The 26,919-nt window shown below is 38.6% G+C and overlaps 1 protein-coding gene across 5 annotated transcripts in view; it reads left to right on the top strand.

The window, feature by feature from the left end:
* The first annotated feature begins 2,594 nt into the window (after nt 1-2,594).
* Nucleotides 2,595-26,919, top strand: part of SOHLH2 (spermatogenesis and oogenesis specific basic helix-loop-helix 2) — a 96,286-nt gene continuing 71,961 nt past the window's right edge. For 4 of the 5 annotated variants that reach the window (XR_009536803.1, XM_060129297.1, XM_060129301.1 and 1 more), the window contains exons 1-5: nt 2,595-2,806; nt 3,957-4,036; nt 4,311-4,390; nt 20,625-20,665; nt 24,703-24,748. Coding sequence is in view for 4 of the 5 variants with exons in the window: in XM_060129297.1 (XP_059985280.1) it covers nt 4,385-4,390; nt 20,625-20,665; nt 24,703-24,748 (93 nt within the window). In the remaining variant the exon portion in view is untranslated. The remainder of the gene's footprint in view (nt 2,807-3,956; nt 4,037-4,310; nt 4,391-20,624; nt 20,666-24,702; nt 24,749-26,919) is intronic. The other variant, XM_060129298.1, reaches the window with a different exon arrangement.

Below are 26,919 nucleotides of genomic sequence, written 5' to 3'. Positions count from 1 at the left end.
TATGTTTCAGTCTGAGTCTGAAGGCCAGAAAAGACCAATATACCAATGAAAGCAGTCAAACAGGAAGAGTTCCCTCTTATTCAGCCCTTTTGTTCTATTCAGGTCTTCAGCTGATTGGGTGATGTCCACCCATCTTTTAAGGAGGGCAATCTGCTTTACCCAGTCTACCGATTGAAATGTTAATCTCACCCAGAAACACCCTCACAGACACACCCCGAATGATAGTTGGCCAAATGTCTGCACACCCCGTTGCCCAGTTAAGCTGACAATAAAATTAACCATCACAGCTTCTTAGCCCAGTTTTTATTTTCTAGAGGTCTTTCTCCTAGGTTTTCTTGGCTTTTTGAGATGCAACAGATCTAGTGTCTGACAAACAGTTCTCAATATCTACTGCTACCAGGGTTTTTCCTCACTTTGCCTCTACAGACTGTCATTCCCCCATGCTGTACTGGGTAGTTTTCTGGCATTGCCTCTAGGAACCTACTAGCTATAAAAATAATGATAGCTAATGTTTAGGTAGTGTTAAAATGTTCTAAGTGCTGTTACACAGACTAACTCATTTTAACCTCACAATATTCTTATGAGGTTATACCATTACAGTCTTCATTTTACAGAATAGGACACTGAGGTATAGAGAGGTGAAGTAACCTTCCCAAGATGTAAGGGAACAGTATGAAAGAAGAGGTCACACACATGCTTCAAAAAGGAGGGCCTGTTAGGCCGGGCATCTTGTCTTTCTTAAACAGAGGTAGATGGGGAAAGACAAATGGTCTTATTTCCTCTGATTCCAGCTGCTTATCAAATTAATTTTTTGTTACAATTCTATTGGCTTAATAGTTGGTAGAAATTTTCTTGAGATATTAGCAAAATAGATCATCAGCCCTAGATTAGCAAAATAGATCACCACTACCTACCTGATAGTGTGAGTCTTTTTCTCTGTCTTCATAGGGGTTCTAGGATAAGCTAAGAAAAGCCAGACATCAGTTAAGTCTATAATGCTGTGCTCAAATAAATTAGTTCTCTGGTCTGTTCTTGCCAGAATTAAGACTAGGTATTTTTAAACAGACTTCCTAATGGATTTTGCTATTTTGTGTTTACTTTAGCAACAGAATTGCTTAAAAGTGAATATTTTGTTGATTTCTGAATAGCTTTTCTTCAAAGACATTTTTTCTATTTACAGTATATTTTAAAGATCCAGAAAGATGAATAAAAAAAATTTTTTTAAGAACACAGGTCAGATAAAAGATAGGAACCCAAAATAATGTCTTTAAATGTATTCTATGCAAAAAGTTGTCATATGTGAAGAAACAGTTTGATCAACCTGGAGGCTATTCATTGGAGGAAAAAATGACTAGTGGGTGGGGGAAAGTGTTCTCTCTCCCCCGGCATCCCACCCAATCTGTTTTGTTCAAATTTAGTTAGCCAGCTGAAAAGCAACTTGCTAGAGTGCTACCAAGAAGCAAGATTACTGAGATAAGGGATAGGGTCCCAGCATTTGCATGTTCAAGAAGCCCCACAGATAATGTCTCTAGTTAAAACGTTGCTATTTAGGGAGTAACTGAGCTGGGAGCAGAAAAAGGGGCTTTGGTATACAGCAGTTTTTAAATTTAAGGCTTTTGAACTAAAGCCACACTGATGACAGGGTTCAGCATATAGCTGTGGATGTGGAGTGGAGATAAAGTGATGAGAGTTGCATATTGAAGGGCGAGGTTGTAGATAAGACCTATGGTGGAAAAACTACTTTTTTTGTCCAAGTCAGTAGACAGGTTGTGACTATTAAGTCTCTGGGTGAAGCAAGGAGAAGTAGATGGTGTCACACCCAGATGAAATAAGGAGTGAGTTTTTACAGGAGGACGGAAGAGTAGAGATCCTGGAAGCAGCATTAGAAGTGGAGAGGATTCCTAACCCTCCTGACCTAAAGGAGCAGGGATTCTACAGAGAAACTAGAGAACAAAACCATCAGTTCTTAGCTTTTGATATTTCAAAAGCTATGGTTTAGGTGTGAACCAGAAAGATTTGGGAGAATATAAAATGCATGACTATCTCTCTGCCACGCAGGTCCCTCTCATCCCCACCTCCCCAGTCAATCAGAGAATTAAGAACGCGCGCTGAGGACGAAGGAAGGGAGCCACCAAGACAGAATAGACACCGGTGAGTGTCTAAGAGGTGACCAGCACCTTGCTCCCCACAGCTTGCCTCAGGCTGGGCACAAAAGTTGGGAGTACAAGATTTGCCACACCACGTTACTACTGACACACTGGCAAGAGATCACTTTTCAGTTAAACCGTAGGTTCTCAGAAAGCAGTGAACGTACTTAGCATCTCTTACACATCACTCTGTATAAAATAAACCCTCGATTGCTATTAATTGAACTTACTCCTCAGAATGCTTCACATCATCTCTTGCCCACAAATTTGGGTGGTTCTTTTGGACATTAGTCTGTCGGTCTAACGTGATACTACATTACTTTCTAGTTAATTCAATTCCAAACTTCCCAGCACAGAGCCCTCTTTCTGTGTGAGCGGCCCTGGGCGTCCCAGCCTGGCCCCGCCCCCGGGCGCCGCCCTGTGACGTCACCGGACGGCGCCAGGCAGGGACCGTGAGACAGTTCGTCCCCACTACGGCTGACAGAACCTGACCGCTCCCGGCTGCAGGGGGTCCCCTCAGGTCTCGTGTTCTAAGCCGTGTGAGGGAAGGGCGTGGGTGGCCTCTGATCTGACACGGTGGAGGAAGGAAGAGGCGACACCTTCGACGATATGAACACCGACCGCCTTAAACTGGAGTTACTGGAAGAAAGGCACCTGAAGTGAGTCGGAGGGCGGCGCGCGCCCCGCCGGGTGTGGGGTTCACGTCGGCGCCGCCAAGCCGAGGGCCTGCGCCTGTGTGAGCCCCGCGGCTCAAGGCCGAAGCCCCTGAGGCCGAGGTGACACCTGCAGTGTCATTAATCCCCGGGCAGAACTGGTGACATCTGAAAACAGTGCTTTATAGGAGAGATTCATTTAGCTCTTGCGTTTGGTATTATAAATAGGCAGGTTTTGAGGTTCTGCCTTCAGGAGCGAGTCCGGTGGAGTGTACTGTGTGCACAGACTATAATTCTGAAACGTGTTTGCTTGTGATGTTCCACTAAGTTCAGGGTTTCTGTTTCAAATTCCAAAGGTTTCGTTTAGTTATGCTTCTTTTTCATCCCTTTAGAAGAGCTTAAGAATTGGTGATACTTGGTAAAAATGAAGCCCCTACTATATATACTTCTTAAAGTACTCAATATCAGTACTTCTTACTAAGTCTTTGGAACATTTTAAGTATATTTTTAGATACCCTACCCCCACCCCCACCCGCAAGCCACAGAAGGGCTAGGCTCTCTTGGGTCACCCTGTAGCTTCCTGTGCTTTCCTCTGTCGTAGCTCCAACCACACTTTTTAAATTGCTCAGTTATTTCTTGGTCTGGTACTAAGCTGTAAGCACTCTGAGGACAGGTTCTGTATTTCCTGAAGCAGTAGAGTGTAGGAGCCAGTCCTTTAGAGGAATCCTGCACAAATTCAAATCCCAGCTCTTATCACTCACTCAGCAAGTACATGATCTTGCGCAAGTTAATGAACCTCTGAAGCCTCAGTTTTCTCAAGTCTAAGACTGGCATAGAAATCGGTATCTCACACATCATGTGGTTGGTACCAGGACTGAAATGTATGTAAAGCACTTAGCGTTGGCTTGTAATAAACATTCAGTGGAAGTTAGCTGCTGCAATTACTGTTCTGTTCACTTACCGTAGTATCTTCAGTACTTAGCACAATGCCTTTAACATAATAGGCATTCAGAAATATAAATGATTCTGTCATCGTATTTTGATAACTACTATGCCACTTGCTGATGTCCTAAATAGATAATCTCTGGAATGCTATGTGTGTGTATGTGTTTTTTTTTTTTTATTAGTGTTTCTTTTTTTTCCCTTTTTATTTCAGGTTGTCAGTTGTTACCTGTTGCCCTAGCTGTTCCTGTCTATAGTAATTTGCAGCTCCTTTGCTGGGCTTTGAGAAACCAGGTAACCAAAATTGTCAGACTTCTTGAGGCCAACTTTAAGAATAAAGGGTTTTAAGTGGTTACATGGGGAGCTTTGAGCTTTAGTGCATTTTGGTGTCCTTCTGGACCCGGGTAATCGGAAGCCTGTGTTCGCCTGATTACTAATTCTCAACCAGGCCTTCACTAAGTGATGTTTCATGATAGGTTGTTCCTGAAGTAGTGGTAGGTTACTGTGTATTATTTTTCTCATGTTATTTTTAATTGAATCATAATTAACAAAATGTGTTTAATAATAGGGATACAGTGCAACGCTCAGTGCTTGAAATAAGACACAAGATAGCGGAACTGGAAGCCAAACTCAATACTGACGATGAAGGTATATAAGTAAATATTTTTATTTATGACTCCTGTATAGCTATTGTTCATTTTACCAAGATACCTATAGTACATTAAATTACATATTTGGAATAATAGTGTCAAGATTTCCGTATTGCTTTTTGGCAGCATTAATAATAATTTAATATAGAGGCTTTAAAAACATATTTCAGAGTGTCAAACCTATTGCTTTATAATTATTTGTCTACTTACGAGTTAGGAATGTTCATTCTTCAATTAGCAAAACCTTTGTTATGTGAGATAAATACATTATTTCCTTAGTAATAAAATATCACACGTTTTCTATATAACTCAATTAGTAACCTTTATATCTTAACTGCTAGATTTGGGATATAACCTTAAAATCCCTATCTAGGTTTTGGCTATTTGTTTGTGTTGAAAGAATGGGGGAGGGGCAGGCGAGTGTTGCACACACACACTCATCACACACACCTACACACAGGAACATACCCATATATCCTTAAAGTTTATAATGTCTGTAAGATGTTAATTTATTACACAAATATTGATTGAGATCCTGCCATATGTCAACACTTTGAATGGAAGACCTTTCTTTTCCCTTTTCTAAAGAGTTTCACTGACTATTGGGAGGAAGTGTCAAACTAAAATATGAGCAGAAGTAATATAAGTTCTGCATGAGGAGAAATGGCAACTCAGGTAAGCAGAACCCAACACACCTTGCATGAGGGCAGAGGAGGCAGTGTTGAACTGACTACTAAAGAACAGTAGGAGTTTATTAGGGTTATGGGGGTGGGCTTTGCTTCTTAAACCCATTCATACTTTTCTTCTGTTGGGGAAGCCATGAACAAAATGGATTAGTAGCCATATGACAAATATAATGCTACTTTTCATAATACCCAATGCTATGTTAAAGCTTGCTTAGAGAACACTGCTTTGTCCCAAGGCTGAAGTAGCTTCCTACGTCTCCATGTCTGTATCCTTAATAAACTGGCTCTGTGGAGGCAGACTGTGAGTACACTTACCAAGTAGTTGCACTGGCAAGGCTGGCTAGAATTTCCTCATCCATCTAACTACAGACGAAACACATCATGCTCAGATACACACACAATGCAGTAACTATGCCCACAAGTAAAATGTAAGCCCAGCAAGTCGCATTATCAACAGCTCTTCTCATGGGGAGGAGCTGGAATATGGGTATAAAGAGATAAGGTAAAATGGCAGGCGAGAAAGTTTTTCCTCAGTGGGCCAAGCTAAAACCTAAGGTGAAGGGCGGAAACCTTTATCCCTTCTTCAGAATCAACTAACTCCAGGAACTGTGTCAGGTGAGGTGGTTATTATTATTCCCATTTATGGAAAAATGAAGTTCAGGGATTTAAGTAACTTGCTAAGATCACAGAGCCAGGGGGTGGCAGAGCCATGATTTTAGCCTAAATCACCTGTCTCCCACCACCACTACTACCATGACAACTGCTGTCTCCCCACATCGGCACTCAGTAGTTCTGGTTATCTACTGCTGCATAGCCAACCAGCCTATCGTTTAGGGTTCTAAATAACATTTGTCTCTCACAAGTCTGTGGATTGACTGGGTTCATCTGGGCAGTTCTTAATTGGGGTCTCTCATGTGATTGCAGTCAGATGTAGTCTGGTGCTCAGTCATCTGAAGGTTCAGCTGGGCTGGACATTTCAAGATGACTCACCCACATGGCTGGTAACTCATCCTGGGTATTGGCTGGGAGCCCAGCTGGGACCACCCATCAGAAGTACCTACACATGGCTTTGTAGCTTTTGCTTCTCACAGCATGGTGCCTGGGTTCCAAGAGGCTGTATCCCAAGAGCAAGCATTCCAAAAGACACCATGACAGAAACTGCCAGTCCAGTTAAGGGCTACTCCCAGAACTGGCAGCGTCATTTCCATTATATTCTATTGGTCAAAACAGTCACAGATGGGCTTCCCTGGTGGTGCAGTGGTTGAGAGTCCATCTGCCGATGCAGGGGACATGGGTTCGTGCCCTGGTCCAGGAAGATCCCACGTGCCGCGGAGCGGCTAGGCCCATGAGCCACGGCCACTGGGCCTGTGCGTCCGGAGCCTGTGCTCCACAACAGGAGAGGCCACAACAGTGAGAGGGGCCCGTGTACTGCAAAAAAAAAAAAAAAAAAAAAAACAGTCACAGATTTCAGGGAATGGAGAAAATTACTTGTCAAGGTCACATTGCAGAAGAACATGTGGAATGGAGTGGATTCTTGCAGTCATCTTTGGCAAATAGTCTGCCACAGGGAGTATTAAACATAATGCCTCTTGAGGAGAACTCTTAAGTAACTGATAAGGGTGGAACATAGATTGTAACAGGAATGTGACAGATGAGATAAAAGTTTATGAAGAAGATGAAGAATAGTCTTTAATATGATTCTGATGAATTTGTATTTATCCTGAAGGCAATGGGGTAATATTAAAGGGGTTTTTAAAATAAATTTATTATTGTTTAACATTATAAAAGAAATAAATGCACAAGTGATAACCATGGATACATCTGTTTAGGTAATTCTTTCACACTTTCCACTCTCTACTCAAATCTCGCTACCCCTCTCTCCTTTCTCACTCTCAGCGAATGAGCTTACCTTCCTCTTTCAAGGAGAACCAAGAAGCAATCAGAAGAGGATTTCCACATGTTTCTACCAAGAAAGGTACCCACCTACATACGTGCATCTTTGCACATCCTCTTACTTCCCTCTTGTTCCTCTGCATATTCTGTGTTACTCCTATTTAATGTCAATCCCTCCACTTGTACAACAGATGCCATTACTCTCACCTCCTCCAGGATATCACTCCAGCAATTGATTGTCCTCTCTCTTTGCTGCACCGTTTTCCCTGCTCCACTGAATCATCTCTAACAGCACACAAACATGCCGAGTTTATTTTATCTAAAAAACAGATAGCAACCCTTCTTTGGCCCCATGTTTCCCCTTCTACCATTAACCCCTTTCACTTTTCACTGCTCTGTGTACAGCAAAATATTTCAACAGAATCGTTTTTTTATTTACACTCTTACCTGTTTATTCATATTTAATCTACCTGTTTTGTAACAGGATTAATTTTTAGGCAAAGCAGCAAGCAGAACAAACTTCAAAGGGCTTCACATTTGCATAGTGGCCTTTTGAAGCCCTTTAGGATTCATAGGAAACTATATTCAAAACGAGTGGTTTATGTTTTAAGTAAATCTGAATTTTACCATCTTAAAGCTTGGCCACAAGACAAAAAACAGGAAAGAAAATGTCCAGGAGACCTAAAAAAGTGAGAAGAATCAGTATTGGTCTAGGGGTTTAAGTGCATTTCAAAAAATTGAAACCTCACACTACCCTTTGAAAACAGTATCACCTCATTTTATAGATGAAAAACTGAGATTCAGGGATTCTGAATGTCTTTCTCAAGGCTATAGAGGTGGGTAGGGATAGATCTGGAATTGGGATCCAGGCATTTTGCCATCAGATCCCAAACTCAGCCTCTATGTCTTTCCACTTAAGTTTCTTAAGTTTGCTTCTAAAGTTTTTTCATCTGGAGAAGAGAGCCTTGATTTACTGAGGTTCTGGGACATTGCTCATCTAGGCATAGAAATGGGCGGGATTTGCCCAGCACAAGCATGATTGTCTTATTCTCTCTTGGACTCACTCCAATCAGAAGTTTCGCCTCTGATCAACTGAAACTGCTCTTATCAAGGTCACCAGTGACTTTCAATTTGCAAAATCCAGTGTCATCTCTCAGTACTCATCTTGACATTAGCAGCACTGCCAGAACTGATCACCTTCATCATTGAAACCCGTTGCTCACTTGGCTTCTGGGACACCACGCTATCTTGGTTTTCTTCATACCTACTGGCCACTCCTCACTTCTCTTCATCTTCCTGAGTTCTAAAAACTTGGAGTGCCTCAGGGCTCAGTCCTCTGACTTTTCTTTGATACATGCACCCACTATTTAGGAGATCCCCTCTGGTCATATGGTATGAAATGCCATCTGTATACTGATAACATACAGATTTACATCTCCATCCCAGACCTTTCCTTTAAGCTCCCTTTGAGTCTTCATTTATAGGCTGGTTTCTAGTTAAAAACTCTTTGGCTATTAAGTAATGTATTAGTAGATCAAATAGTTTTTTAAAACTCGTCTCAGTAAATGCTAAAAAAGGTTTTGATAAAATTCAATGTTTTATTAAAAAAATATATTTCTATTTATCTTGAACTGGAATAACACTTAATGATGAAACATTAGAGGCATTACCATTTCTGGAAAAAAGCAAAGATGCCTCCAGCCACCATTAAAATTTAATATTGTTTTGAAGGGTCCAGTCAAGCAATAAAATATGAAACAGAAATAAGCATTATAGCTATTAGGAAGATATAAAATTATTATAATTTTTAACTTTTATAATTTGATATCCAGAACTTTCCAGAGGATCAACTGAAAAACTACTATATTAGTTTATATATGTATATTATATATTATATATTAGTTTATATATATATATATTATGTATAATATACTAAAAAATTAGAAAATGGTTGGATACAGAAGTGGAAGAAATTTTTATTAAAAAAAAACCAAGACACTAGCAATAGCCAGTTAGAAAATAGGGTTTTTTTAATGATTGCACAACAATTCCAGCCTGAATCATAAAATGTCTGACAATACCCTTGATAAGAAATATTCAGGACTTATATGAAGAGATAGCAGAACACTATGACTATAATGGAATAATAACCATTCAGCAAGAATTCTCATCCTTGTCCGCAATAAACTTGATGTACCCTGCATCTGTGGGATACCTGAATAGACAATGAATCATCCCAAATTGAGGACGTGGATTTGGGAGCAACAATATATATATATATTTTTTTTCCCCTTTTTCTCTTTTGGTGAGTGTGTATGTGTATACTTCTGTGTGTGATTTTGTCTATATAGTTTTGCTTTTACCATTTGTCCTAGGGTTTGGTCTATCCGTTTTTTTTTGTTTGTTTGTTTTTGTTTTTTTAGTATAGTTTTTAGCACTTGTTATCATTGGTGGATTTGTTTTTTGGTTTGGCTGCTTTTTTTTAATTTTAAATTTTTTTTAATAATTATTTTTTATTTTAATAACTTTTTAATTTAATTTTATCTTCTTCTTTCTTTCTTCCTTTCTTTTTCATCCCTTTTATTCTGAGCCATGTGGATGACAGGCTCTTGGTGCTCCAGCCAGGCATCAGGGGTATGCCTCTGAGGTGGGTGAGCCAAGTTCAGGACATTGGTCCACAAGAGACCTCCCAGCTCCACGTAATATCAACCAGCAAAAATCTCCCAGAGATCTCCATCTCAATGCCAAGACTCAGCTCCACTCAACGACCAGCAAGCTACAGTGCTGGACACCCTATGCCAAACAACCAGAAATAAAGGAACCCAACCCTACCCATTAGCAGAGAGGCTGCTTAAAATCATAATAAGGCCACAGACACCCCAAAACACACCACCAGACGTGGACCTGCCCACCAGAAAGACAAGATCCAGCCTCATCCACCAGAACACAGGCACTAGTCCCCTCCACCAGGAAGCCTACACAACCCACTGAACCAACCTTAGCCAGTTGGAGCAGACACCAAAAACAATGGGAACTACGAACCTGCAGCCTGCGAAAAGGATACCCCAAACACAGTAAGTTAAGCAAAATGAGAAGACAGAAAAACACATAGCAGATGAAGGAGCAAGGTAAAAACCCACGAGACCTAATAAATGAAGAGGAAATAGGCAGTCTACCTGAAAAAGAATTCAGAATAATGATAGTAAAGATGATCCAAAATCTTGGAAATAGAATGGAGAAAATACAAGAAACATTTAACAAGTACCTAGAAGAACTAAAGAGCAAACACAGTGATGAACAACACAATAAATGAAATTTAAAATTCTCTAGCAGGTATCAATAGCAGAATAAGGCAGAAGAACGGATAAGTGACCTGGAAGATAAAATAGTGGAAATAACTACTGCAGAGCACAACAAAGAAAAAAGAATGAAAAGAATTGAGGACAGTCTCAGAGACCTCTGGGACAACATTAAATGCACTAACATTCGAATTATAGGGGTCCCAGAAGAAGAAGAGAAAAAGGGACTGAAAATATTTGAAGAGATTATAGTTGAAAACTTCCATAATATGGGAAAGGAAATAGTTAATCAAATCCAGGAAGCACAGAGAGTCCCATACAGGATAAACCAAGGAGAAACACACCAAGACACATTAATCAAACTATCAAAAATTAAATACAAAGAAAAAATATTAAAAGCAACAAGGGAAAAACGACAAATAACACACAAGGGAATCCCCATAAGGTTAACAGCTGATCTTTCAGCAGAAACTCTGCAAGCCAGAAGGGAGTGGCAGGACATATTTAAAGTGATGAAGGAGAAAAACCTACAACCAAGATTACTCTACCCAGCAAGAATCTCATTCAGATTTGATGGAGAAATTAAAACCTTTACAGACAAGCAGAAGCTAAGAGAATTCAGCACCACCAAACCAATTTTACAACAAATGCTAAAGGAACTTCTCTAGGCAGGAAACAAAAGAGAAGGAAAAGACCTACAATAACAAACTCAAAACAGTTAAGAAAATGGTAATAGGAACATACATATCGATAATTACCTTAAATGTAAATGGATTAAATGCTCCAGCCAAAAGACAAGACTGGCTGAATGGATACAAAAACGAGACCCGTATATATGCTGGCTACAAGAGACCCACTTCAGACCTATGGACACATACAGACTGAAAGTGAGGGGATGGAAAAAGATATTCCATGGAAATCAAAAGAAAGCTGGAGTAGCAATTCTCATATCAGACAAAATAGACTTCAAAATAAGGACTATTAGAAGAGACAAAGAAGGACACTATATTATGATCAAGGCATCAATCCAAGAAGAAGATATAACAATTGTAAATATTTATGCACCCAACATAGGAGCACCTCAATACATAAGGTAAATACTAACCGCCATAAAAGGGGAAATTGGCAGTAACACAGTCATAGTAGGGGACTTTCACCAATGGACAGATCATGCAAAATGAAAATAAATAAGGAAACGCAAGCTTTAAATGATACATTAAACGAGATGGACTTAATTGATATTTATAGGACATTCCATCCAAAAACAACCAAATACACATTCTTCTCAAGTGCTCATGGAACATTCTCCAGGATAGATCACATCTTGGGTCACAAATCAAGCCTTGGTAAATTTAAGAAAACTTATATCCTATGAAGTATCTTTTCCAACCACAACACTATGAGACTATATATCAATTACAGGAAAAAAACTGTAAAAAATACAAACACATGGAGGCTAAACAATACACTACTTAATAACCAAGAGATCACTGAAGAAATCAAAGAGGAAATCAAAAAATACCTAGAAACAAATGACAATGAAAACACGATGACCCAAAACCTATGGGATGCAGCAAAAGCAGTTCTAAGAGGGAAGTTTATAGCAATACAATCCTACCTTAAGAAAGAAGAAACATCTCAAATAAACAACCTAACCTTACACCTAAAGCAATTAGAGAAAGAAGAACAAAAACCCTCCAAAATTAGCAGAAGGAAAGAAATCATAAAGATCAGATTAGACATAAATGAAAAAGAAATGAAGGAAATGACAGCAAAGATCAATAAAACTACAAGCTGGTTCTTTGAGAAGATAAACAAAATTGATAAACCATTAGCCAGACTCATCAAGAAAAAAAGGGAGAAGACTCAAATCAGTAGAATTAGAAATGAAAAAGAAGTAACAACTGACACTGCAGAAGTACAAAGGATCATGAGAGATTACTACAAGCGACTATATGCCCGTAAAGTGGACAACCTGGAAGAAATGGACAAATTCTTAGAAATGCACAACCTTATGAGACCGAACCAGGAAGAAGTAGAAAATATGAACAGACCAATCACAAACACTGAAATTGAAACTGATTATAAAAATCTTCCAACAAATAAAAGTCCAGGACCAGATGGTGCTTCACAGGCGAATTCTATCAAACATTTAGAGAAGAGCTAACAGCTGTCCTTCTCAAACTCTTCCAAAATATAGCAGAGGGAGGAACACTCCCAAACTCATTCTACAAGGCTGCCATCACCCTGATACCAAAACCAGACAAGGATGTCACAAAGAAAGAAAACTACAGGCCAATATCACTGATGAATATAGATGCAAAAATCCTCAACAAAATACTAGCAAACAGAATCCAACAGCACATTAAAAGGATCATACACCATGATCAAGGGGGGTTTATCCCAGGAATGCAAGGATTTTTCAATATATGCAAATCAATCAATGTGATACACCATATTAACACACTGAAGGAGAAAAACCATATGATCATCTCAATAGATGCAGAGAAAGCTTTCGACAAAATTCAACACCCATTTATGATAAAAACCCTGCAGAAAGTAGGCATAGAGGGAACTTACCTCAACATAATAAAGGCCATATATGACAAACCCACAGCCAACATTGTCCTCAATGGTGAAAAACTGAAACCATGACCACTAAGATCAGGAACAAGACAAGGTTGCCCACTCTCACCACTCTTATTCAATAGTTTTGGAAGTTTTAGGCATAGCAATCAGAGAAGAAAAAGAAATAAAAGGAATCTAAATCGGAAAAGGAGAAGTAAACTGTCACTGTTTGCAGATGACATGATACTATACATAGAGTATCCTAAAGATGCTACCAGAAAACTACTAGAGCTAATCAATGAATTTAGTAAAGTAGCAGTATACAAAATTAATGCACAGAAATCTTTTGCATTCTTATACCCTAATGATGAAAAATCTGGAAGAGAAATTAAGGAAACACTCCCATTTACCATTGCATCAAAACGAATAAAATACCTAGGAGTAAACCTACCTAAGGAGACAAAAGACCCGTATGCAGGAAATTATAAGACACTGATGAAAGAAATTAATGATACAAATAGATGGAGAGATATACCATGTTCTTGGATTGGGAGAATCAACACTGTGAAAACAACTATACTACCCACAGCAATCTACAGACTCAGTGCAATCCCTATCAAGCTACCACTGGCATTTTTCACAGAACTAGAACAAAAAATTTCACAATATATATGGAAACACAAAAGACCCCGAATAGCCAAAGCAATTTTGAGAAAGAAAAACGGAGCTGGAGGAATCAGGCTCCCTGACTTCAGGCTATACTACAAAGCTACAGTAATCAAGAGAGTATGATACTGGCACAGAAACAGAAATATAGATCAATGGAACAGGATAGAAAGCCCAGAGATAAACCCATGCACATAAGGTCACGTTATCTTTGATAAAGTAGGTAAGAATATACAGTGGAGAAAAGACAGCCTCTTCAATAAGTGGTGCTGGGAAAACTGGACAACTACATGTAAAAGAATGAAATTAGAACACTCCCTAACACCATACACAAAAATAAACTCAAAATGGATTAAAGACCTAAATGTAAGGCCAGACACTATCAAACTGTTAGAGGAAAACGTAGGCAGAACACTCTATGACATAAATCACAGCAAGATCCTTTTTGACCCATCTCCTAGAGAAGCAGAAGTAAAAACAAAAATAAACAAATGGGACCTAATGAAACTTCAAAGCTTTTGTACAGCAAAGGAAGCCATAAACAAGACGAAAAGACAACCCTCAGAATGGGAGAAATTATTTGCAAATGAAGCAACTGACAAAGGATTAATCTCCAAAATTTACAAGCAGCTCATGCAGCTCAATATCAAAAAAACAAACAACCCAATCCAAAAATGGGCAGAAGACCTAAATAGACATTTCTCCAAAGAAGATATACAGACTGCCAACAAACACATGAAAGAATGCGCAACATCATTAATCATTAGAGAAATGCAAATCAAAACTACAATGACATATCATCTCACACCAGTCAGAATGTCCATCATCAAAAAATCTAGAAACAGTAAATGCTGGAGAGGGTGTGGAGAAAAGAGAACCTTCTTGCACTGTTGGTGGGAATGTAAATTGATACAGCCACTATGGAGAACAGTATGGAGGTTCCTTAAAATACTAAAAATAGAACTACTATAGGACCCAGCAATCCCACTACTGGGCATATACCCTGAGAAAACCATAATTCAAAAAGAATCATGTACCACAATGTTCATTGCAGCTCTATTTACAATAGGCAGGACATTGAAGCAACCTAAGTGTCCATCGACAGATGAATGGATAAAGAAGATGTGGCACATATGTGCAATGGAATATTTCTTAGTCATAAAAAGAAATGAAATTGACTTATTTGTAGTGAGGTGGATGGACCTAGAGTCTGTCATACAAAGTGAATTAAGTCAGAAAGAGAAAAACCAGTACCGTATGCTAACACATATATATGGAATCTAAAAAAAAAAAAAAAAAATGTCATGAATAACCTAGGAGCAAGATGGGAATAAAGACGCAGACCTACAAGAGAATATACTTGAGGATACAGGGAGGGGGAAGGGTAAGCTGGGACAAAGTGAGAGAGTTGGATGGACATATATACACTACCAAATGTAAAATAGATAGCTAGTGGGAAGCAACCACATAGCACAGGGAGGTCAGCTCAGTGCTTTGTGACCACCTAGAGGGGTGGGATAGGGAGGATGGGAGGGAGGGAGACACAAGGAGGAAGAGGTATGGGGATATATGTGTATGTATAAGTGATTCACTTTGTTATAAAACAGAAACTAACACACCACTGTAAAGCAATTATACTCCAATAAAGATGTTTTAAAAAAAAATGAAAAAAACGGAATTCTCACCTTGTTCAACATAAGGGATTTCATACTGGAGAGAAACCCTAAAGTGAAATGAAATTGGGAAATTTATTATTAAGGTTTTATAATGGGGACGTAGACTTTTCCTATATAGGAGAATTGGGTGTTATAAATGTGCTCATTCTTTTCAAATTAATTTATTGATATGTAATTCTTATTAAAACACAGAGCTGTTTTTTCTTAACTTCAATAACTGACTCTAAAGTTAATGAGATGAATAAATAGACAGGGATAACTGATAAGAAATTTTGGGGAGTTGACGGGACTCCTACAATATATAATAAAGCTAAAGTCATTAAAACTGAAAACAAATCAGTAAAACAAAATAGGTAGTATATTAGTTTGCTAGAGCTTCCATATCAATGTACCACAGGCAGGCTGAGTTGAACCACAGAAACTTATTTTCTCACAGTTCTGGAGACTACAAGTCCAAGGGTGTGATGTTCACAGGGTTGGTTTCTTCTGAGGGCTTTCTTTCTGTGTCTTCACATGGTCTTCCTCTGTACCTGTTTGTGTCCTAATTTCTTCTTATAATGAAATCAGTCATATTGGATTAGGGCTAAGCATATGATCTCATTTAACCATAATGAGCTTTTTAAATGTCCTATCTCTAAATACAGTCACATCTGAGTACTGGGAGCATAGGACTTCAACATATGAATTTGGGGGGAGGAAGCAGACACAGTTCAGTCCATAACAGAAAGAGATTCTAATTTATTAAAACGTTGTACTAGTGTGAAATTCAGGGCCAGGTTACTAAGTTAATTAAAATATGTTTTCAGTTATCTATGAAAAAAAGGAGAAAATAATTTTCATTTATGAGACTTGTGGGAAATAGATTATTACAAAAACTGCACCAGACATTGAAATAGGAAAGTACCAAATGATCATTGTTTTAGTCTGCTCGGGCTGTCATAACAAAGTACTGTAAGACTGCGTGGCTTAAACAACAGAAATTTATTTTCTTATAGTTCTAGATCCTGGAAGTCCAAGATCAAGGTGCCAGCCGATTTGGCCTCTAGTGCGGACCCATTTCCTGCCTTGGAGATGACAACCTTCTCATTGTGTTCTCACATGGCAGGCAGAACAAGCTATGGTGCCTCTTCCTTTTTTTATAAGGGCAGCAGCCCTATTGGATTATGGCCCCACCCTTATGATCTCATTTAACTTTTATCACTTTCTCACAGACCCCACCTCCAACTAAAGTCACATGGGGTTAGGGCTTCAACATATGAATTTTAGAGGGACACAAACATTCCATAAAAATCATGAAGCTATCACTTTCTAATTACTGTCTTCCCCTTCCCACCATCAAGAAAGAACAACTTTAGCCTGCCTGCCCAAGTTTGGGAAAGGGCTTCTGGGCAGAGAACTGGAACCAAAGAGCCAATTACCAGTAATGTTTTATTGGAATCTGTGTCACCACACAGAGCTTTAAAAGAGCTAAAAGAGGGACTTCCCTGGCCATCCAGTGGTTGAGACTCCGTGCTTCCAATGCAGGGGGCATGGGTTTGATCCCTGGTCAGGGAACTAGGATTCTGCATGCTGCATGGCACTGCCAAAAAAAGAGAAAAAAACATGAGCTTCTTTTAAAGTGATGAATTATTCAATAAATTCCATTTGGAAAATTGGTATAATATTTAGAAAAATAATCCCTTTAGATCTTCACTGTATACTTAATTCTCAAAACTTCTGGGGGGACTTCCCTGGTGGTCCAGTGGCTAAGACTCTGTGCTCCTAATGCATGGGGCCCGGGTTCCATCCCTGGTCAGGGAACCAGAGCCCACATGCCGCAGCTAAGAGTTCGCATGCCGCAACTATGACCTGGGGCAGCCAAATAAATAAAACTTACTCTAAAATAAAACCTTGCAGATAGATTTAATATTTAAAATTATTAAATATTTAAAATTTAAAGATTTAAATACTTTAAAATGAACCAAGAAAATATAGATGAATGTATATTTGTTTATGGATAAAGAAGGCCTTTCTTAAAGAGCAATAAATCACTGAGGAAAACATGTTTATGTTTGACTTCCCTTGTGAAAATAGCTTCTCTTGATTTAAAGGAAAAAAGACCAATATGAGAAGTCAAACAGTAATCTGGGAAAGACATTGGTAGCCAAAATGATGGACAAAAGGTTTATATTTTCACCACATCTATGTCCTCTGCAATTCAGTTAGAAAACACTAAGTTCCCAGTAGATAAATATGAGTAGGACACAGAGACAACTCGTGAATATGGGAAAATATCCAACTTGTTTTTAAGTCAAAGAAATTTGTTGCCTATAAAAGAAGTAGAGATTTTTTTTATAAGTGAAATAGGAACTTTATACATTACTGATAGCAGTGTAGTACTACCCTTTGGGGAAAAATTTTTGCAGTAAATTTCTTATGATGATAAAAATAATAATAACAAAAACAACTAAGTTTTATAGCAATTTCTGTGTGCCCTGCACTGCTTTAAGCCTTCACATGTTTTAATTAATCCTGTCAATATCCTATAGTGTAGGAACTTTAATTATCCTTATTTTACAGTTGAGAAATTGAGGCACAGGAAATGTAACTTGCTCAGGATCACAGAAATAAACTGGTGGAGACATGGCTTAAACCCACTTGTCTTAATTTGGGGATGTTTTTCCTCATGGAGTCTTCTGAAAATTTGCTGGGGGGCAACTTTACTCAAAGAGATAGTCTTTGCACCGTGCCCCCTTTTTGTACATGTTGGCATTTTTGTTCATGCAGTTCTTGCTGTTTGAATATTCTTTTTTACCCTCTCTGGCTTAGAACAGGTGTTATTCCCTCCAAGAAGCATTTTCTGTCCCTCTTCAATCTTGACCTCCCCATTTCTGATTCCCTTCTGTCACCTTCCAGATTGGATATCTTTCTTTGTGTACCATTACAACCAATTAACCAAAAATTTCTTAAATGTTCTGGCTATGTTTCTGTACTCCCCACCCCTCCCAACTTCTCCTACTGCTGATTGACGGCAGGAATTGTGTCTATTTTATTTTAGAATCCCTAGTGCCTCATACAGTCCCACATAGTAGTCTCTTTCCTTTCCTTGTTAACATTTTCTTACTTTACAAAGTCTTTTCAAGTTAATATAACTCCATCACTGTAATCATAAATATAGTGAACAACACAAACATGAATGTCCATGTAGGGTCAAGTTTCAATCAGTTCAACTGTGTTCTTCTTAACAATTTAAAAATAATTATTTGGCATTGTTGTTTAGTTGGGCTTTGTTTGTTTTGTTTTTGTTAACGTGCTATCTCTCTTTGGGAAAAAATGTCCATATCTGAAATATGAGCCTCCACCTAATATTCTCTTGCTTTATGAACTTCCTCTTTTAAGGTCAATTTTGACCATGAAGCATATTTCTAGAATTTTTCAATTTTTGGTTTGATTTTGTTTTTCACTGTAGTGATTCTAGCCAAGATCCCTCTTTGAGACTGCAAAGCAATTTAATTTTTCCCTTCAAAGGTACAGTGCTTGTTTTTTGTTTGTTTTTAGAATTACTGCAAAAGCAGTGGTTTCATGGAGTTACTGCTCAGGGTATTTTTTCTCCCAAGAGACACAAATGTTTCTGCTAAATTTTTATCCTCACAATCTGTATTTTGATAATTAAGTACATCTTAGGCCTTGATAGGTTGGCTGCTGTGGTGCTCAAGGTCAAGGATCATCTTTTTTAGGGTCACATTTATTGTGACCATCTAATGAGAGCACCACATCTCTTACCTGGGCTGGTTTTAGATGGCTCTGAACATTCCTTAGTATCAAGATTATTCCAGAAACTTGCTATTTTGAATTGCTAATCTTATTCCCACTTGAAAGCATAATTTAAACATTACTGCATTTTAAAGACAGATGAAAAACTATTTCTCAAAAATTTTGTAAAAATTACAAACCTCAGTATGAAATCAGTACTTCTGGCTTATCACAGAACAAAGTGTGGCAGGGAAAGTCAAACTCAGTGTGGTCCTTTTTCAGAAAAAGAAAACAGTTGACAGCAGGAAGCTGACCAAATTTGTGGGTGGGGGGGCAATGCTGGTATGTGAAAAGAAAGCAAAAATTTTATCAATCTCCAGTTTTGTGGGTCTCCATCCACTTGTTAAGCATTTGGATTAATGACTTTGGACTTCGGTTTGGAAGGGCATTCCTGTCCCTCTCTTTGGTAGACCACATCTGATTAGAAATGAGAGTGAGGGCACGGTTGTGTTAAGGTTGTGGAGGTTGGCAGTGGTGTGAGCTAGTAAGTCTTTCTGCTTAGACTCCTCCATCAGCCATTGTGTAGCAGAAGTTGCCCCATATGTGCAAAGAGCATTTAAAGTTTAGAAACACCATTTTTTCTCTCTACAAAGTGTGACTTTCAAGACTCAAAAAAAAAAAAAAAAATTAGCTTTGGGCCTTGGAGCCGAAAAGGAGGTTTTAATTCTAGGCTGCATCCTCCTCCTCCTCCCAGAGCAAGAAGACAAATGTTTTGGCCTCAGTAGCCAAAGGGATTTAGTGAAAGAAAACTGCTTACGGATAAGAGAAGATACCTGAATAGGTAGCCGAAGGTAAAGAGTGTTACCATAGCATAGCGGTTAAGAGGACACACTTTCAAGTCAGAACAAATTGGTTGAAACCCCAGTTCCCCATTTATTACTTTGTCATCTTAATACTGTTATTTGACATCTCTGAACCTTGTTTTTCTCATCTGTAAAATGGGTAAGTTTTTGTAAATGAGGATTAAATTAGTTTATATGTGTAAGGTATTGTGTGCTTTTAACACAGCAAACACATAATTGGTAGTTGTTGAACAGACTTCAGAATTCTTTTGCAAAGGAAAAAAATGAATATGACATTGGACGGGAGGCTAGTACTCCTTAGGCTGTAATATATGGATATTTCAAGTTCCAAGGAAAGAAACATGTTCCTGATATTTCCTCTAATAGAATTCCTTATAAGGATACACAAGGAACTAAAGACAAAAGCGGGTGGAGAGTAAGAAGACCAGGAATCACAATAGTGACAGTGAGGCCGGCTGGGTGGGAATAGGTGAGTCTGGTGTCTGCACAGATCCTGTGTAATGGAGAATGCACGCTTAGACATGAGTTCCCTCCAGTGCATCTGTGTTACTAATAAAGTCCAGTATAGTAATGGGGTAGGACTGAGCTAATTAATGTTTTAATGAATAAATGAGAGGTGGTGAAGTGAGCTTGACCGTCCCCACCTCTTCACTTAGGTGGTGAATGGAAAACCCGTTATGAGACACAACTTGAATTGAATGACCAACTAGAAAAGCAGATTGTTTCTCTCAAAGAGAAAATGGAAAAAATCTGTGGAAATCCTTCAGGTACAGAAGTGCCTATATATATGTTTTATAAGTGGAGTTAAAATTGATAAAACATCAGTTGCTCATATTTGCTTTATTGTAGACAGACTGTCTTCTATTCGTGTCTATGAATGGATGCCAGTGGTGAGTAAAAGATGTTGAAACAAAAGGAATAATTGAAGGAAATTATGTGTACTTTTCCCCAGACAGATTTCAAACAAAAGTTTAAAGACTGTGACAAGGTCCAAATAAAATATCTTGTTCAGTGGAGCTTTCCTGTGATGTAAAGAATCCTATAAACAAGGCCTTCAGCTTGGTCTCTCCTGTACAAAGCTGGGCAGGGATTCTGTTGCAGGTACAAACAAAATAGAAGTGAAAGGATCTCAGTGGTCAGGCTGGGGGGAAACCTGAGTGTCTATTCCTTACAACCTGAAAGAGCCTGTTTAACTCAGAAATACCTCTCTCATACCCATCTAAAGCAGTTCCATTCTAGTTCCTAGAACCCATAAATTACCCTGTAACCGCACTGGGCTGCTTCACCTACTTTTTCTTTTGGTTGCCCTAGTGACATCTTTCTTCTTTTGAGAAGTAATTTAAATCTCCGATAAATGAATTTATGTTTTCTACTTTACAAAGAGTATTCATTTGTTTTTCATTCATTCAAATATTTGTTAACATTTTTTTTAATGTAGAGGAGGCCCAAAGCATGACTTATGTTGAACTCTTTCTGAATTTTTATTTCAAGAATACTCAGAAAAACATGGAAATCTCATAAATAAACCAAGGGTACTTTGCATGAAAATGAAAATACAATACTCAGCTAAATTGGCAGGACTTAATATTACACTAATAATTATAATAACTTGTCCTAAATTAAACATATGTAATATGAAAATTAACTTATGTACATTATTTCAGTCTTGCAACAAACCCCATGACATACAATTTTATATTGTTATTTTAATACATGTGATTCTAAGCTTAAAGAGATTGAATGATTTACTCAGTTTCACACAGTCTGGAAATGTGGAGTCAGAGTCTCTCCCTCTTAAACCTCTGCCATTTAACTCTGCTATACCAACAGCCGTTTGATACTGCTGATCAGAAATAATGTGTTTCTCAGTAGCTGTAGGTAGAGCACTAAGCTGCCTGCTGTATTCACAGAAGCCCTGGGCATTTATGGAGAGCGCTCTTTGAATAACTGCAAACCTTGAAAGACATAGAAAAATCTTGTATTTTTGTTAATGAATTGAGGGAGAAATTAACTTTTTTGCAGACCTCTCTGTTATTTACAACCCAGAAATACCCTTATGTCTGTGTGTTGGAAAGTCAGGAAAATAACGTGTGTTTTTTTGTTGTTGGAAAAGTGGTGAAGTTTTGTCCTCTGCCATGGAGTCATAGCTCCATCTTGTGGTATTTAGAAATTGCTGCAAGGGCTCTTTTAAGCTTAGTGTTTCTTAACTGTAGGTAGAATTTTATTACTACCTACAGAATATAAAATGTCAAGTTCTACCTACAGAATATAATATATTCTGGCTTCCTGCTTCTTGACAGCCTACCCCCAGTCATAGCTCAAGAAACGGGGTATCTAGCCTCCTGGAGGGTAGCAACAAGTGCTGGTGTGACATGGGAGAAGACTCTGTAGCATATCTAAGAAGCATTTAATCAGTTTCCTCATTGCTACCTCAGACTCTGTAATTTATTCATGTTCACAAAAATACACTTATTTCCCTTGATGAATTTGTGTTATTCTTGAAGAAAATGTCTTTCTCTAAGAGGTTTAGATCTGGAGGCAGAGAATTACATTTCTCTTCAGTAAAGAACAAAAGAAATGTTAGAAGAACCAAGAGTGGGGCCACATACTAAGCAGAAGGAAAGTTCAGGCTCTTAAAGAGCTGGTCCTCTCTATTCTCTGGGCAGATACCCTGAGTACCTGGGTTTTCTTACACAGTGGAATCCACGGGGCGTTTGTCTGAAGAGCAGGGATTAGGAATCTAACCAGGGAGTTGGTGATGGAAGTAGCCAACTACTGAGCAAAAAGCATTGGGGATCCAAAAATCCTATATCCAGGATAGGAAAGAAATCTCTCTTTTCCGAGGACAAAAGCAATAGTCTTATTCTTTATATCAGAGACAATATTTGTGAGATTCAGACATGTACCATTTGTGTAATACAAACATTTTTGGTTTTCTGTTAGGTTGATAATCAGAGAAAAGGGCCTAAATTAGTTGTTTTGTGGGACAGAGTATGACTTCAAATGCTATTTGTAAATTTACTGACTCTCTATCCTTGTTGTAGATTGCTTAGTCTTTAGGAGTAACCTGAACCCACATACTTAAGAAACTGATGTCAGTTAGTTTGAATACTGATTTTGAGTAACTTCAAAGTGCAGCTTTGCTTATGAGCAACAGAAGGATGAGCACTGGTTTTTGACCTGTGCATGTCTAATTTCTTTAAATGTTCTCATTAGAAAAAGAAATATGAAACATCCAATAAGTTATTTTCAACCTGGACCACTAAAGTGGACTTGATTTTAATATTTTAGAAAAAAGTATTTACTTAAGTGAGAGTGGGGTTCTAGTCCTTGTTTGGATACAGATGGGCTTCAAGCCTTCAACCTTTCTGAAGATTGCTTTTCTCATCTGAAGGCAGTATGCTTAGATAAACTTTAAAGTGCCTTACAGTGATATAATTTGTTAAACTTTAATTTTAGCAAGATGTCTCAGTTAAGGGTTATGTTTGGCTGCATATAGGAGAAAGGCTTAAACAAGTAAGGTATTTTGGAGCTTTTCCTCATGTAACAGGAAAGGTGGAAGGTATGCAGTCCAGGGTTGGTGCAGTGGCTCTATAATGCCTTCAGGAATCCAGACTCCTCCTGACTTTCCACTCTGCCGTCCTTTAATGAGTGGCTTTGTCCCCATGCTCACAAGATGGCTTCTCACTTGCTTCACAGTCTCATTCAAGGAAAGACGTAGGAGAAGGGAAAAGGGAAAGGTGAAAGCTAGTCAAGTCAGCTTCCTCTTAACGAGCTGCACCCAGCAGTTTCCCTGTACATCTCATTGGTTAGAACTTTATCACCTGGCCACCCATGTTTGCAAGGAAGGCTGAGATTTGTAGTGTTTTAACTGAGCATAGTAGGACGAAGGGGACGATGGACATTGGATGTGCAGTCAGTTCCATCTGCCACACACAAGCTCTATCACCACATTTCATTTTAAGGTAATATGTATTTATTTAGTATTATTTGGAAAATAAAAGAGAAGAAAAGTATTAAGTTAAACACATCAACTGTTGTCTTCTTAGTAATTTTTGGTATGTATATATATTGATTAAAAGGAACAACTCAATAGATAAGACAACCAAAAGGGGAAAAAAGGAATTAAAAAAAGGACTGCACTTTTAAAAAAAATATGTAATTGTAACCTTACTTCATGGACAATTTTGTATTCTATTGGTATGTTCACCATGGACAATTAAATCAATTATTTCTTATGTTTTCTTCATGTACATTTTTAAGGGCTACATTATATTCCATTGCATTGGATTATTAATGTTCAATTACTTTCCCCTATAGTTAAATAGTTTAGGGTATTTCTGGTTTCAATTTTAAATACAACAAAACCCACAGAGGACAATATGGCAAAAAATATATTGTAGTATTTGCAAATCTTTGGATTTTTGTCACTTTTTGACCTCAACTTTTTTAATGAAAATACTTTATAGAGTCAAGGCAAGATGATCTTGGATTTAGTATATGCCATTCCAGTTTATTTTAAAATACCTTTCTAGGGCTTCCCTGGTGGCACAGTGGTTGAGAGTCCGCCTGCCGATGCAGGGGACGCAGGTCCGTGCCCCGGTCTGGGAAGATCCCACATGCCGCGGAGCAGCTGGGCCCGTGAGCCATGGCCGCTGAGCCTGCGCGTCTGGAGCCTGTGCTCCGCAACAGGAGAGGCCTCAACAGTGAGAGGCCCGCATACCACACACACACAAAAATAATAAAATACCTTTCTACATATATTGTGTCTAAACATTCATATAAAAAAATCATGCTGTATGTGGCATTCTTCTAATTTTTTTATTCTATCCATGTTAATACATAAAGATCTAGTAAATTTTATCTGCTGTATAGTATTCCATTAGATGTATATATCCTAATTTATATATTCATTCCTCTATTTCAGTACATTGAAGACTTTTCAAAATCTCACTATGACAAACATTGCCAAGGTGAACATCCTTATAAATGTCTCTGAGTACAGAGTGTTCCTCTGGACTTTGCTAACTTTTCTGCAAAGGCTAGAGAGTAAATATTTTCAGCTTTATAGGTCACCCCATCTCCCTTGCAACTACACATTTTCACTGCTGTGTTCTAACACATCTTCCTTTACAAAAACAGGCCGCAGCCAGATTTGGTGTCCAGGCTGTAATTTGCTGGCTCTTGCTTTAGGGCAGTGGTCCTCAAACTTCCATAGTAACAGAATCACCTGGAGAACTTCATAAAAATATAAAGTTCAGCCCCATTCTTTATCCAGCTTGCTACCTCTGCAGTCTTTATTAGTTCTCCAGCTAACTCGAATACACACAGAAGTTTGAGAACCACTGCTCTAGCACACTTATAGCGGAGTTAGATCACGAGATATGCACATATTCAAATTTTCAAATAAAGATAACGTCACTCTGGATCGATCTATCTAAAGACACCCCAGGTCTACAGTTAGCTCAGTATGTCAGGAATAAATAAGAGAGGTGATGGGAGATGAGCTTGGAAATACATGCAAGGACTACATAATAAAGGATTTTGTATCCATGTTAGGGAGTGTGAACTTTTTATATGTGATGGGAAGCTACTGAAGTATTTTGTATACAGTTTTAAAGTCATCTCCTACCCCACCCCCCAGGACTCCCCAGGGATGGGTGAGACTTGAAGCAGGAAAACCAGTTAGGATGCTCTTGTAATAATCTAAGGGAAGGTGTTTTTCAGCTTGGACAGTAGTATATGGGGATGGAGCAGAGGTGACAGATTGAAGAGATGTTGAGGAATGTGGATTTTATACGTATCTAGATACTCGGGTGAGAGTGGGAGAGGATTTGAGGATGGTTAAGCTTGAATAACTTTGTGGATTAAAAGGAGCAGGGCTCTAGAAATCAGAACTGGTGGGGATAATAAGAAATGACTTAGGTTTGTATGTATTACACAGATACCAGTGGTCAGTCAGCAACTGGAAATAGTTTTAGACTGCAGAACGTTGTCTCTCTGGAAATAGAGGCCATGGAGTCATCAGTGTCACTTGAAGTCATGAAAGTTTAAAGATTGCTCAGGCAAAAATATATAGTCTCACAAATAGGATTGAGGATTGAACCCTGGGAAATACTAACATTTAAGGTAATTCAGTGAAGATCAATGAGAAGGAAAAATATTGAAAAAGGATGAGGGGGAGAAGTGGGCAAGAGTGGCATCCCAGAAGCCAAGGGAGGAGAAGGTTTATGAATGATCAGCAAAAGGATATTCTCCAGGAAACTTCTGGTGCAGGGTAGGATAGAGCGCATGGTCCATAGTTTGGGCAAATTATTCAGAGGCGAAGGACGTAAGCAAGTGCTAACCAGAAGAGAGGATATTGGGGGAAAGAAGTGGTGCAGAGGAAAGTAGGGGTGAGAAAATGGAGTGAGTGTAAGCCATGGAAACATGGCTTCTGGAATTAAACTGTTCTGGTTCAAATTCAAACTATGGGACACTAAGGAAGTTAGTTCATCTCTCTGAGGCTTAATTTCCTCATCTGTAAAATAGAGTTAGTTGAACTCTCTTGTAAGGTTGTCATGCAGACTACTAGAGATATGTCAAGCCAAAAGCATAGTGGCTGACAGAGTGAGCAGCGTGTTAGTTCTCTTCCTTCCTTCCCTTGATAAAGGAGAAGTAAAATTTCATTAAAACAAGTCTGTTGTGAGATTAACCTTAATCTATTTGGAAGGAATAAGGGCAAGGGTAAGGCCCAGAGATGTGCAATCTGTTTGACTTATTTAGCTCTGCTGTTACACAGTTGTGAATCTTCTGGTACCTTCTTAAAGCTCTCGCAGAATTTTGTGGTTCTTTGTACCTGCCCAGAAAGCAGGGGCTTCTGCAGGGGGTTAAAGCTTCTAATAAAAAGCACAGAACCTTTACTTCCCTTGGGCTAGCTGGGTGTACATTTTCTAGCCCCTTCTGTTTGTGTCCACCAGAAAAAGAATGTAGAGGCTCCCTAATGTATCAGGAATTTCCAGGTGTGTCCTGCAAAGATCTGTAGCCTTTCTGGAAGGCTAGAATCTGTTTTAAGCATACCAAATAACTAAAAGTTAAGGCTAATCCGGCTGTTTCACCTCTGATGAGCAATAGCTATTTCTCAGGTTCTGACCTGGCCCTCCAG

This window comes from Lagenorhynchus albirostris, chromosome 18, assembly GCF_949774975.1.
Source record: "Lagenorhynchus albirostris chromosome 18, mLagAlb1.1, whole genome shotgun sequence".
In the NCBI taxonomy this organism is placed as follows: Eukaryota; Metazoa; Chordata; class Mammalia; order Artiodactyla; family Delphinidae; genus Lagenorhynchus; species Lagenorhynchus albirostris.
This window is presented reverse-complemented; position numbering and strand designations above follow the sequence as displayed.